Here is a 13,304-nt window from a genome sequence, read left to right as displayed (position 1 = left end):
AGCAAAGGCTTAAGGGAGTTGTAGTCCAGCAACATCTGGAGAGTTAAAGCCCTGCTCTAATCTCGAGTTTCTCTCTGGACTTCTCATTATCTTACTTTCCATCTTTCTTCTGGATACATGCTCCTATTTCGCCCTGAAAAATGGGTGTACTGGTCAAGTGGTGGAGGTGGTACTTGGTAATGGGGACTTATGCTGGATCCCAACTCCATTCAACTTGGTCATATAACCTGGTGCAACCCATGCCAGCAAAAAGTGTAGTGTGAGGCAAACTGTTTGTTTCCCCTTTGCCAGGCTTAGGCTGAGCTTGGAACTGACATACTTTATGCTGCTTTAACTTTATATGGTGTAAATTATGTGGGTTTCCCTAAGGAGCAGTTTGTTATTTTGGACATAACACGAACCATAGCTTAATTAAACCTGGATTTAAGTGCTGAGGAAGAGAGATGAAAAGGGGACAGGTGAGGAGTAAACACACAACCTTGATGCTCATTCCCATCTGCTAAACTATGTTTTAGCAAGCTAGGAAGTGAGCATCTGAACTAGCCCTCTAAGGTCTTTTTCACTTCTATTACAAAAAAAGCAATGAAAGAAGTATTTTCTCTGCTTCTCTCTAAACATATAGTCCTCAGAGAGAACCATGCAGCAGAATTCACCTATACAGAATGATGTTTTCTGTATTTTGTCTACAAGCCTTAGTATAACATGAAATGGCTGCGAGCCTTTGCAATACTGGGCAATACTTGGCAGGAGACTAAACTGATGAGGTGGCCTCCAGGCCATAAAGTCTTATACCACAATAAATTTGGTATTCTTTAAGGTGCCACAAGATACTTTCTTTTCTGTTGAAACAGGCTAGCCCTCTGTAAAATATTTGCTGGCATAAGAACCCCCCCCCCCTTTGCTATGTTTCCCCCATTAGTTTTTAATGAAGGGACAATGAGGATTGTTCTGCACCTGCACATGCATGTAATTATGCTTCCTAGGCTGGTCTACTCACTTTTGTACATTGGGGCACACACAATCTAAGTCAGTGGCATTGTATAAAGGGCTTTTTGTCAACAGAGCACAACTCCAGAACTGCTATATGTAAAAGGATTAAAATCAAGTAAAAACTTAGGAGAGGTCTTCTGATTTAATCCTTTTAAATTCTGGCTCTAAGCAATAATATATAGCAAAGAACAAAATTGTAGGTGTTAATACTTCACCAACGAGTTAGATTTAAATTTCATCTGAAAAGTCAACATCAGGCACAGAGCACTCTATGGGGAAATAAGTAACTGCTTTAAGAAGCATGATGTTATGTCAGTGGAAGCTAAACTCAAATAACTAAAAGCTTAATTATCATATTCTCTGAAATTTGACTGAAGAATAGAACAAGTTTACATTTGTCATTTCTTTCAATTGCCACTGTGTTACTATTATTATTCAAATACAAATGCTCATTCGGTTGGTCAGTGTCAGGAGCTATCAGATTTCCCCCCAGAACATTACAATGTTCTCAAGTTTTGGAAAGTTTTTCAGGGCGCATTTTCTGTTTTACTAGGGTACAACAATTGAGCAACAGTTTTCTTCACCAAGGGCTTTTCACATCGGACATCTGGCAGGGTTTCTCCCTAGCAACTCCAAGATCCCTGAACTGAAGCCACAGCGTGTGTCAATTTAATCAAGACACCGATGGTGTATCTTTTTAAACAGAACTGTACTGGGGTTTGGCATGTGTTCAGTTAGCATTTGCCCTGAAGATGGTTATCTTAGACTATCACCTTGAGGCTATCCCAGGGAAAAATATAACTGTATGTGTCTGACATGGTTCCAAAGGGGGAAAGAAAAGGAAAAGTCTGCCGAATCTCAGGAAATCACTTTCCCTCTGTCCCTCCCAAAAATCTCAAGTTTGAAAGCATTTTTACTTCTAGAACCCTGTCAGCATCAAGAAGATCACAGTAAATTGCAGAAGAGGACGTAATGTCAAAACTTGAAAGCAGCTTTAAGTAGCCTTCTCCAACCTGGTGCTCTTCACCTGTTAAAGGTAAAGGTAAAGGTAAAGGTAAAGGTACCCCTGCCCATACGGGCCAGTCTTGACAGACTCTAGGGTTGTGCGCCCATCTCACTCTATAGGCCGGGGGCCAGCGCTGTCCGCAGACACTTCCGGGTCACGTGGCCAGCGTGACAAGCTGCATCTGGCGAGCCAGGGCAGCACACGGAACGCCGTTTACTTCACCTCTTACTGGACCATAATTCCCATCAGCATCTGCCAGGATGCCCAGTGCTCAGTTATGAAGGGAGTTATAGTCCATCTAGAATGCACTAGGTTGGGGAAGGCTGGGCTTTAAAATTGAAAAAGTGTAACTATGTTGTGCAACACTTGTGCTGAAAGTTTTGCTGAGTGAGATTTTCACATGACCAGATTTGTTACTACATGGTAGTTAAAAGTAGGGATGGATTATTCTGAAATGCCAAACTTACCTTATTAAAAAAAAATTGTTCTAATTCCTGATTCACTAATTAAATTCAATGAAAAATTAGTTATTGTTTTCACTAGTTCTGCTAAATTCTCACATATGCAGCATTATACTTACAGTATTATAGATACAGTAAATTATATACGTATACACTCCAGGTTTCCTACAGTAACCAGATACCTCTGTAAAAACATTTCTGTATTAATACTTTCAAAATTATACTGCTAAAATATAACACATGGAGCTTGGCTCCGTTATATGTAAAATGCATGCAATTTTTGCATATAATTTTGCATTGAATTGGTCAGGCTTTTTTCCAAACATAGAAACCAATCATGTTGCTCAGACATAAATAAATTCAATGTGGGCAAATCTCAATTGAGTTGGAACCACCAAATTCCGTGTGTAAATCCATTTAAAGCAGATTGCTTCTCCATCCCTAGTAAACAGTTCTTAAACTATTTTTGCAAGTCTCATTTCTATTTCAAAATTCGAGGATAATTACTTTACTTTTGAAAGAATCTTGTATTTCATGTGTTGAAAAAGACTTTGGGTGCAATGAGACCTATGCCTTTTCTGGCATTATCAATGGCAAAGAAAGCATATTCCTTTATCGCTTTGTTATTGACAACATTCAACACTTCTATCATTTCCTCTATTTCCAAAAGCTCAGTGGGGAGAATGTACCCCAAACAGCACAATTCATACACACAAGGAAGGTATATTTAGGCTTGGTGGAACTCCAAAGTTTGCAAAAATACGATAACATATTTGGGGAGAGGACCTCAGAACAGCCCATAACAATGGGGTCACTCATTCCTGTTTTCCATGCAAGGTAAGCCTGGCTGACGCACTCTTTATGTAATTTACACAGAAGTGGAACTGCCACCAGGTTAGGTATTCTAAACTTGAAAATTTAGATTTGTGGTATCTTTAAAGGAAAGAGGAAGAGTTGAGTTAACTTCTTTTAGAAACCAAGTAGCATTTAGGTAGCTGTGCTACTCTGAAGGGTATAAGAGCACCCAAATAACCAGCCACTACACCAAGTAGGGCTTCAGCATGTTAGTCTCCAAGTAAGCCAGTGGTGGGAGGGAACCTGTGGCCCTCTAGATGTTGTCATCAGTTCTAATCATGCTCTATGTTAGCTGGGGCTGATAGAAGTTGAAGTCTAACAATGCTGTATCTGGAGCATCATAGGTTCCCCATCCTTGGCCTAAGCTGATCACCTGAAGTCACCCTAAAAATATGCAGAAGTTTTAAAATTGTATTCTTACATATTTTTCCCTGGTGTTTGAGCAAGGTTTATAACTAGTCAGAGTAAAAATAATCTTACTGATTTATTTTCAGATTTATTGATCTATCATTCCTTTAAAGTAGTGCAATGTTGGTACCAGGAAAGGGGAAATCTTACTTATAATATTGATTAAAACATATTGGGTTGGGCTCTTGCTCATAATCAAGCACTAAATGCTTCAAACCAACTGTATCATACCTATATCTCAGTGTAAACTGAACATTAAAAATGACTACTTATGGCAGGGGTCTTCAAACTTTTTAAATGGGGACAGTTCACTGTCCCTCAGGCACTGTTGGGGGCTGGATTGTAGTTTTTTTGGAGGAAATGAACGAATTCCTATGCACACTGCACTTTTTTTCTTTCATTTTTTTGGGGGGCCCCCAAGAGAGTGGGGCCCTAAGCTATAGCTTGTTTAGCTTATATGTAAATCCAGCACTGGTGGGGCGTGTTGTGCCTTGCTGTGGTGCACCTGCGGGGTGAAACTAAGAAAAAGCGATTTGGGCGGGTGGGTGTGAAGAGAGGTCGGAAGCACCTGTGGCGATGCCGAGAATGGCGAGAAGGGGATTAACGGAGACCTTGGCAAAAGAAGGAAACGCTCAGATGGCAACAGAAATGCAGCGAGGCGCCTCCGTCCGAGTTCATGAAATGCAAAAGCGGCCCTCGGCATGTATACCATGCATGTAAATCCCTGCTCTGGGCAGTGGGATGTTCGGGGAGGGGGGCGATGGAGGGAGGGGGGCTGAGAGAGGAGGGCCACAGTGGCAGGTTCAGCAATTGCCAGGCGGGCCGGGTTGAGGACCCTGGTGGGCTGGATCCAGTCCACAGACCGTAGTTTGAGGACCCCTGACATGGGATTTTCCACTGCATTTCACAGGAATGTATTATACAACATTTCCAACGTGTTCATAGGATTTCTGCACCGAAAATGGATATGGATCCATAAAAAGTTTGGGGTTTTGCGTTTAAAAAAATTATCTTGCCATTTAGAGTAAGAGATGTCTATCAGATAGATATACTGTAAGCTTACTGTAAAGCCTCATTAGTTCACGTTGAACAAAACTTATGAGAAATTACATTTAATCTCAACTTCTTTTATACAAAAATCAATAAAAACAAATGAGGCTTCTATGAACCCTACTTTCTTTAATTTTAACAATGACAGTCAAGCTCTTCTCTCAAATGATCATTTTAGAGGTCACTGAAACAATAATTACAGGCCTAGTCACTATCCTGATGGGCTTTCCTAAGAAATGAAGCCCAGTGGGAACATTTTATCCCACTGCTTATTCTGTGGGTCAGCATTTTCTTCCCACATACTTCTTAATTTTCTTAAATGGCAGATATTTAAGGTGGTGCAAGATACATTCATCCAATAAAATCTAAATAGTACAAGGGACAGAGGGGGGAAAAAAACCCCTCAGATTCCAAAGATATGAAATAACGTTTCACATTTGAAAGGCACCTAAGAGCTGACAACCATGAGTGTAACAAAAATTACAGGGAACTATTGCTAACAAAGAATATACAAATATATATTTGTATATATGGTGGTGATGAATGAAGCTGGGCAAACCTTTTACCAAAGCTTCATTAAAGTTTGTTGATGCCATATAAAATTAAAATAGGATTGGATCCAGTCCATGGGTAACAATTTGGCCACTGCTGCCTTAATAAATCACAGCAGTACTGGCGGCCTCTATGTTTCAGTCACACTGCAGAAAGAGTGCAAACCTCAAAACACTGAACAACAAAAGCCAGTACTGATTTGCCATCAACGGCTGTGATTCTGGGTCACAAAGTAGGATGTCTGGCAATACCTACAGACCTGCTCCCTCCAAAGCATACGCTGGGTTCAGGAGCCAGGAAGCTTTCATTGTCAAAGAGTCCTCCTTGTTGTACTCCAAAATCACTGAAGGAGGAGGATTCAGAGGTAGGAAGCACAATGCCTCTACAGATAGCAACTATAGCACAGAGTGAAAAGGGGTGTATTAAACCAGTTTCCCCTTGAACTATTGGCTGTCCTAATTAAGGGTGTTTTAACAGAGAATGAGCACAATTCAGAAAAGTTCATAAGGTGTGAGCATCAGCCCACGAGCTTTTTCCTTTAGCAAGTAACCCTCCATGCTGGATCACAAACTGCTTTAAGATTTGTTGTGGAATGGCATTGCTGGAGGGGCATTGTTGTTGGGGGCGTTAAACAGCAAAATCCCATGCTTGTTCAATGGGACTTAATTCTTAGTACATGTGTTTTGGATTGTAGCCAAAAGCTCAACGGGGCACTTACTTATTAAAGCAATTCTATGCTTATGCCCATTGTCAAGAAGCAAAAATTTACATGTAGTAGTAAATGGGCTGAATTCCAACAAGAATTTGTTTCTTACTGCATTAGGCTACCTTCCCTAGATATAGGTTTCAGTGTTGTTACATACTTATCACATTATTTTGCATTTTTATTGACAAATTATATTTGGCATTTTAGATTAAAACCTCTACGATATATTAAGCACACATCATTTTATACCCAAGTCCAAGAAAGCTGTACTGAGATGCTTGCTATTTTTGCCCCTTACCACCTTCTACTGAGTAGCAATTCCTATGGACGCTGAGGCTTAACAGGATAAACAATGAGCTATTAGCTGAGGTTCCCTTCAGTTCTGTTATGCTGTACTACTGGGAGCAAAAGTCCAAGGAAAAAATTGTATTTGGGACCTTGTGCAATTCCTTTATGTTTTCTGGATAGAGGCCTGACACTTGCAGGTGACAATTTTCTTAGCAAGGTTTCTACCAGGTGGCAATAGTGGACATTTGCAAAGCAGGTAATAACACTAAAAAACAAATAAACCCCTATGTAAGGATAAAAACAATCAGCTTCACACAGCTTAATTTTTGGGGAAATACAAGTCTAAGGTAATCTATATAGGCTGCATGAAACCTAGCATCCTTCTTTAGAAACAGAAAGGCATTTATGTAAGGTTTTATTTCAAGCACATGCTAAAATTACTATTCTGCACAAGAGAGAAAAGGACTCTCTGCCAATCAATATGACATGCAATTGAAAGACTGACACTAATAGCTATTACTAGAATGAACCTGTTTGAAACTGAGCTGCTGCTGCTTACTGTTTTCTTTATATAAAGCATTTCAGCTATCAAAAATACTACTTTATGTAGCTTGGAACCCAAGCAAGATTCTGCTACTCTAGCAGCAGCTATTTTCAGTATCTCCCCTAACAAGGCCAGGCCTTTTAGTTTTTTAGTTTTTAAAAAGTAAGCTGCTGGTATTTAAACAAACAAATAAACAAAAGCATTCAAAATGTACAGGGCTCTGAACTTTAAAATTCACAATCAAATTACAACAAGAGAAGACCAAAATTCAGCTGAGAAAGGGACCCTGTAGCCATTCTTTAACAGCTTTGCACAAAGCTATGAAGTATACTGTTATTTCATGTACCCAATGGACTTAGTTCCATTCGCCCTGTTAATTACTATGCTTCATGTGATTTAATGCCTTACAGGTAAAGAGAACATGAGTAAAATGAAATTGGCCAGCATGATATTTGATACTTTCATCTTTATATTGTGTTCATAATACTGCCTCATCAATGCATATGCAATGTATTGACCACATGGAAGACTACAGCCATTTTTACTTTTAAAACCAATGGGTGTATGGAATGAAATAAAGGCAAAAGGAAATTAATTTCAGGAAATTAAGCAAACCACTGAGAATTAAATATCAGTTATTTATGTTATGAAATTTCATATCTTCACTTGACACTCAGCGACAGTAGCTTCCACTTGGTAACACAGTCATACCTTGATAAAAATCACACAATAGATCACACTCTAACTTTTAGCAATCATTTCCCATCCTCCCCCCTTAATAATTTGATAAATGCTTCTGTCAAGAAGGATAAAGATCACAATTTTATTTAGGCTTAACTACTTGAACTTTCAGGATTCCATTCATGAATATTTCAAGTGTTAACAACTGATAGGATCACAGTTTGTCCCATTTTGATGATGTAATCATAGAGCAGCTTGCCTTTGAAGACTTGTTTCATGCAGGCTATGCTATGCTTATGGAAAGAGAAATTTATGTGGGGCAAAAATGAGTTCTGACCTTAGTAGCGGCAGCTTAGTAAAAGTGTTTTCATAAAATTTATCAGAGTTTGCTGGCAACAATATGCTAGACAGAATTAGAACAAAGATATGGCTCTTTACCTCTAAAGTAAAACAGAAAGGATAGAGGCCTGACTTACTCAAGTGGTGATTAATTGATCTGCCTTACCATGAGTTTTAGATTCCAGAAGCCAATAATACAGTTGGAAAGTCGCCAGTAAAGCTACATTTCAACAGTGTTCTTTCCACTTTATTTTAAATAAAATAACATTATGTATTTTGTAGGTTAAGTTTACTATGAGGGTATAAGATAAATTATTTCAGGAAATATACATGCCAGAAGATAAGAGTCTATCAAATAGATTACTCATAAGATGGAATGCAAATTATTCAGAACAAAATCATCAGTAGCTGCTTCTTCAAAGAAGTAAACCTTTCAAGTTAAGCACTCATGCGATTTTTTTTGTTTGTTTAAATGTGGTTAAAGTTTATTATATTAGCCCCTTTTTATGTGTCCGTGTGTGTCCTATACAAACACACATAGGGCAACTTGTAACCCTTACATTTTTTTGAATGCGTCTAACACAGGAATGTGGGTTTATGTGCATGAAGCATCATATATGCAGAATGTTGGTAGTGCCAAAGTCTAAAAGTGACACTAATATCTAGTGAAGTTACATGGGACATGGGATCTCCCATAATTTTGTTTCCCTGAAAGTAGTCCTGGAGGGGGGATTTGAATAAGGACAGATGAGGGATGGTCTCATTACTATGGCCCGAATCCATATTACCCACCTCAAAAAAGCTACTATTAGAATATATAGGCATGAAGGATACCTTTATGCTTTCTCCCTTTGCTGCTAATAGGGACTCAGAGAGAGAGGGCACTGATTTTAACTGGGGCCACAGTGTGGAAGACAGGGTTAGCTCTTTCCCCCTCCCCCACAGCTACTTTTAGAAGAAAAAACTTCCATGAGGAGGTCCAATCATTGATATCCGATGTAACACCTACTTTGAACCTATGCTAGGAGACATGTCCTAATTCCAGGTGTATGATAATCATGACTGGAGAAGCTTCAGGTAGGTAGCCGTGTTGGCCTGACACAGTCAAAATAAATTAAAAAATTGTCCAGTAGCACCTTAGAGACCAACTGTCATGGTATTGCCAGAGAATGAAGGGGAGGAGCAGAGACGGGCAGAGGAAGGGGGGCAGGAAGTGGCAATTGAGAAAAGAGAGGAAAGCCAGGAGGCGGAACGGCTCACAGATGTTGAACCAGAGCCTCAACACTGCACAGGAAGTTCTGGCACAGACAGTGAAACAATGCCTATTCCGTCTGCCAAAGAAAGGAGAGTGTTAAAGAGGAGGGGGCAGAGGCATCATGTGAAACTTCCCCACCTTTTCTGTTGGAGAAGGGGCTGGCATAAGTCACTCCCAGAATCTGAGCCGGAGGATTCAGATGCATGATTGTAATGCGCTGCTTGTACATATGTAAAATAAAGACTGTATATATGTATCTCTGAGTGAGCAGAGGCATTTCTTGCGAAGAGCATTCACAAGCCATCACACCAACTAAGTCTGTTCTGGGTATAAGCTTTTGTGTGCATGCACACTTCTTCAGAAATGACTGGACAAGGCATTCTGCAAATGTCAGAAGCTGTTGCTCATCATGCATTATAGAGTTCCGGTCCGATGCTGGCATCAAGGCCTGGTTCTAATTAAGCCGTGTGAACAAGTGCAAATAAAATGTGAACACACTTTTAAAAATGATTAATAACAAAAAGTAAATTGATCATGCATGATTACTTCACATCTGAATGCAAAACACTTCTGTACTGTAACATGCACCTGAGTTACTGTGAGTCATACAAAAGTGTGAACAGAACAATGAATTTGACTAAACTGAGATCAAAATTGCTTTGTTCCTTGACCAGAGTCATGCATATTACATTAAAAAGTGCTTTCTCCCTACAGCCATTTAACTGAATTCCATTTGTGAAAATGAAAACTCAATGACAACAGCCATAAAGATGTTCTTACCAGCATGCAGGTAAGCTAGGTCAGGGTTCTCAATATCAGGATGCAATTCTTTCAGGTGGTTGCGAAATTCTACAGGGATATTGGTGCCATATTCACACTTGGGACAGTTGTACATCTTTACTCCTTCATGTTTGCCTGTATGCAGGATATGCTTGCGGATATTTTCAGCACAGTTAGACCTGCAGGAAATGCAGGAAAAATATAATGAAGTTATATTATACATGCATATTCATTGAATTGAAATATTGCTGTAAAACAGTTGGCTCCCCACAGTTATGCTTGTGAGCAACTTTCAGATATACAACTTATAATGACATCCACCAAGCTTTCCATGAGGGCTAGTTTTAGTATAATTTTTAAAAGTGCAGTTTGGAATCCTTTTTAAAAATAATACTCCCCCTTTCCTTTAAAAAAACCACCTTAGAAATAACCACATCTAGTAATGATGGAAGGTGGTATACAAATTTAATTAATAATAATGATGATAATGATGATACGAAGGAGGAGGATTGAGCCTAAAACTTGCTGGTCCATTTTTTTAGGGTTGGGGATATATACTGCCATGTTGTACAGATAATGCTGGTATCAGGCACATATAAAAACACACACATTAGAATCAAAGTATACATACATTAAGCTTAAAATAAAGTTATTTTCATTATTCCTTATAAATTATAAGCATAAATAAAGGCATGGCCCTGCCTTATAAGCATGGAGGAAAGGGTATGCAACAACCAAGATGGGACCTGAAAACATGCAGTGGGAATTATAGAGAACTGTTAGGACAATGAAAAGAGTTGCAGAAGTTGGTAATCTTTGTCAAGGAACTAGCATGGTCACAACGCTATCATGTTGACTGGCTGAACTTTTTGTTGGATACACTGGTAACAGAACAGTGTTCCTTCCCCCTGCCCCATTGCATCTGGAGCAGCAGGCTAGCTTAGGGGATGCAGGGTAGGCTGCATGGGAACTCTGCCCTCCAACATTTTGCTGTTTGCATGTGTGAGCAGGCAGAATAATGAATGCCTTGAGTTTTCCTTCCACTGAATCAGATGGCAAAGCCATTGGGAACAGAAGAGCTCTGTGTGAACATCGCAGTCCTGAATGCGCAAAGAACGTATTACAAGCCAGCTTCCCACCCCCGCTTTGCTCTAAACATTTTCAGTGAAAAAACAAACTTGGAAATGAATAAATGAATTAACTTTTTTTTAAAAAAAACACAAAAACATAACAAGGAAAAGAGAGGTAGAAGGAAAACAAATCTACCAAGACAACAAGATAGGATTGAGTGCACACCTGGCTTTAAGAGGATTCTGGACATTTTAAATAGGTATTTGCTAAAATGACAGAGCCTCTAAAATATCTACAAGAGGTAGGTCAATTAAAAGCAGGAGTTCAATGCTATCTCCTATGAGGTGATCACATAAAGTTGATATCTGCCTTATGGTGCTGTCTAAGCTCACCTTCTGTCATGGACATCTGCTATATAATAACACACTACTCAAATATCAGAGAAGAGACCTATAATCTTTATTACAATTAAGAGGAACTCCTGGGCCTCGGCTCTCTCAAGCACTTGTGTGACTAGCCATTGCTATAGGGAGTGCCTTGTAGCAACAGTTTTCTAATGGACACTTTAACAAAAAGAAAGAAAATGGATTCATAAGAATTGTTTCTATAACTGTACTTTAATAGATAATTTATTAAAGCAGCATAAATGAATGTGTTACAAAATCCACAGACATATATGCATATATTAGTCTCACTGTTCCTTGTTCCTGAAAGTTTTATCCAAAAGCTACGTTTAGCCTAACATGGTAGAAGTCCCCTACTGTATTTTGAAACTTCCTTAATTTCTTCTTCTTCTTCTTCTTCTTCTTCTTCTTCTTCTTCTTCTTCTTCTTCTTCTTCTTCTTGCCTGAGCTTATTAACTATTATTCTGTGATAGTGGCTTTTTGGATTGAAGTTAATGGGCCATGTTGTTCAATGTCTTTATAAATGACTTGGATGAAGGAATTTGCAGATGATATGAAGCTGGAAGAGGTAGCCAAGGCAGAATATAGGATTGGGATTCAAGATGACCTTAACAGATTGGAGAACTGGACCCAAAGTATCAAAATGAATTTCTATAGGAACAAATGTAAGGTTCTACACTTAGGAAAAACTAGCTACACAAATGTAAGGCGGGGGGAAACTAGCTTGCCAGTAGTACATGTAAAAGGGGTCTTAGCAGACCACAAGGTGAACATGGGGCAGCAGTGTGATGCTGCAGGGAGGGGGGGGGGAGAGATAATGCTATCCTATGCTGCATCAACAGAAGTATAGTTTCCAGAGCAAGGGAAGTAATAGTTTAACCTGGATAAGAGGAGACTGAGAGGCGATATGACAGCCATCTACAAATATATAAAAGGCTGTCACATGGAAGATGGAGCAAATCCCCCCCCCCCCTGCACTGAACAACAGAACCCAAAACAATGGTTTTCATGTTACCAGAAAGGAGATTCTAACTAAATACCAGGAATAACTTTCTGGTGGAAAGAGCTGTTTGACAGTGGCATGGATGCCCTGGGAAGGTGGTAGACTCTCCTTCCTTGGAGGTTTTTAAGCAGATGTTGGATGGCCATCTGTCAATGGTGCTTTAGTTGAGATTCCTCAGGGTCCCTTCCAACTCTATGATTCTATGATCAACTAAGGAAGCAGAACTAATCATTTTAAGAAATGGAAGAAAAGAATCCAGAAACTCTGTGGATAGCAGAGTTCATTATTTATTTTCTATACTGCTTAATATTATCTACCTACCTACCTACCTATATTTCTAAGTGGTGTACAAAAAACAGAAGCAACAACAGATAACAAACCAAAAATTACAAAAATACAGAGTTACATATAAATATGTTTCCTTAACACAGTTATATCAGTATAAATTCAGCTTCCTTCTGACACACCGTCCATCTCAGCTTCCAGGCTCTCACCAAGGATCCAGCAAACTCTCAGCTCACCCACAGAAGTCTAACAACCAGAAGAGTTCCTGGAAACAGCAAGAATAACCCTAGTCTCTCACTCTAGACTTGTTTTTGATGGGCAGGCCCACACCTGTGCTCCATTAAGTTGCACTCTCCACACCTAGTTCCAGGTGCAGCAGGTTCATTGAGTTCCCCGGGGGTCCAGGGGGAAAGCCCCCCTCCCCTTCACTCACAACTCTTTCTCCACCATCTATCCTCTTCTCCTCCAGCTGCTTTTCTTATTGCTGTTAACTTCTTAGTTCAATGTCCCTCTGTCTAGGGCATAGGAGGAGAATAGGGCTGACTGAAAAATATATTATGCATTGTGTGTTGTTTATATTCATGTGCATCTCTGTATGTTTTTCAAATTGAATCTCAGATCAAATG

General features: G+C 39.4%; 1 protein-coding gene across 1 annotated transcript in view; it reads right to left on the bottom strand.

The window, feature by feature from the left end:
- ZNF407 (zinc finger protein 407) overlaps nucleotides 1-13,304 on the bottom strand; it is a 335,641-nt gene that overhangs the window by 91,996 nt on the left and 230,341 nt on the right. The window contains exon 8 of the mRNA XM_028737478.2: nucleotides 9,916-10,094. Within this exon, the coding sequence (XP_028593311.2) occupies nucleotides 9,916-10,094 (179 nt within the window). The remainder of the gene's footprint in view (nucleotides 1-9,915; nucleotides 10,095-13,304) is intronic.

Source organism: Podarcis muralis, chromosome 8 (genome assembly GCF_964188315.1).
Source record: "Podarcis muralis chromosome 8, rPodMur119.hap1.1, whole genome shotgun sequence".
Lineage (NCBI taxonomy): Eukaryota > Metazoa > Chordata > Lepidosauria > Squamata > Lacertidae > Podarcis > Podarcis muralis.
The sequence above is the reverse complement of the archived record's forward strand: the minus strand, read 5'-3'. Positions and strand labels throughout refer to the sequence as shown.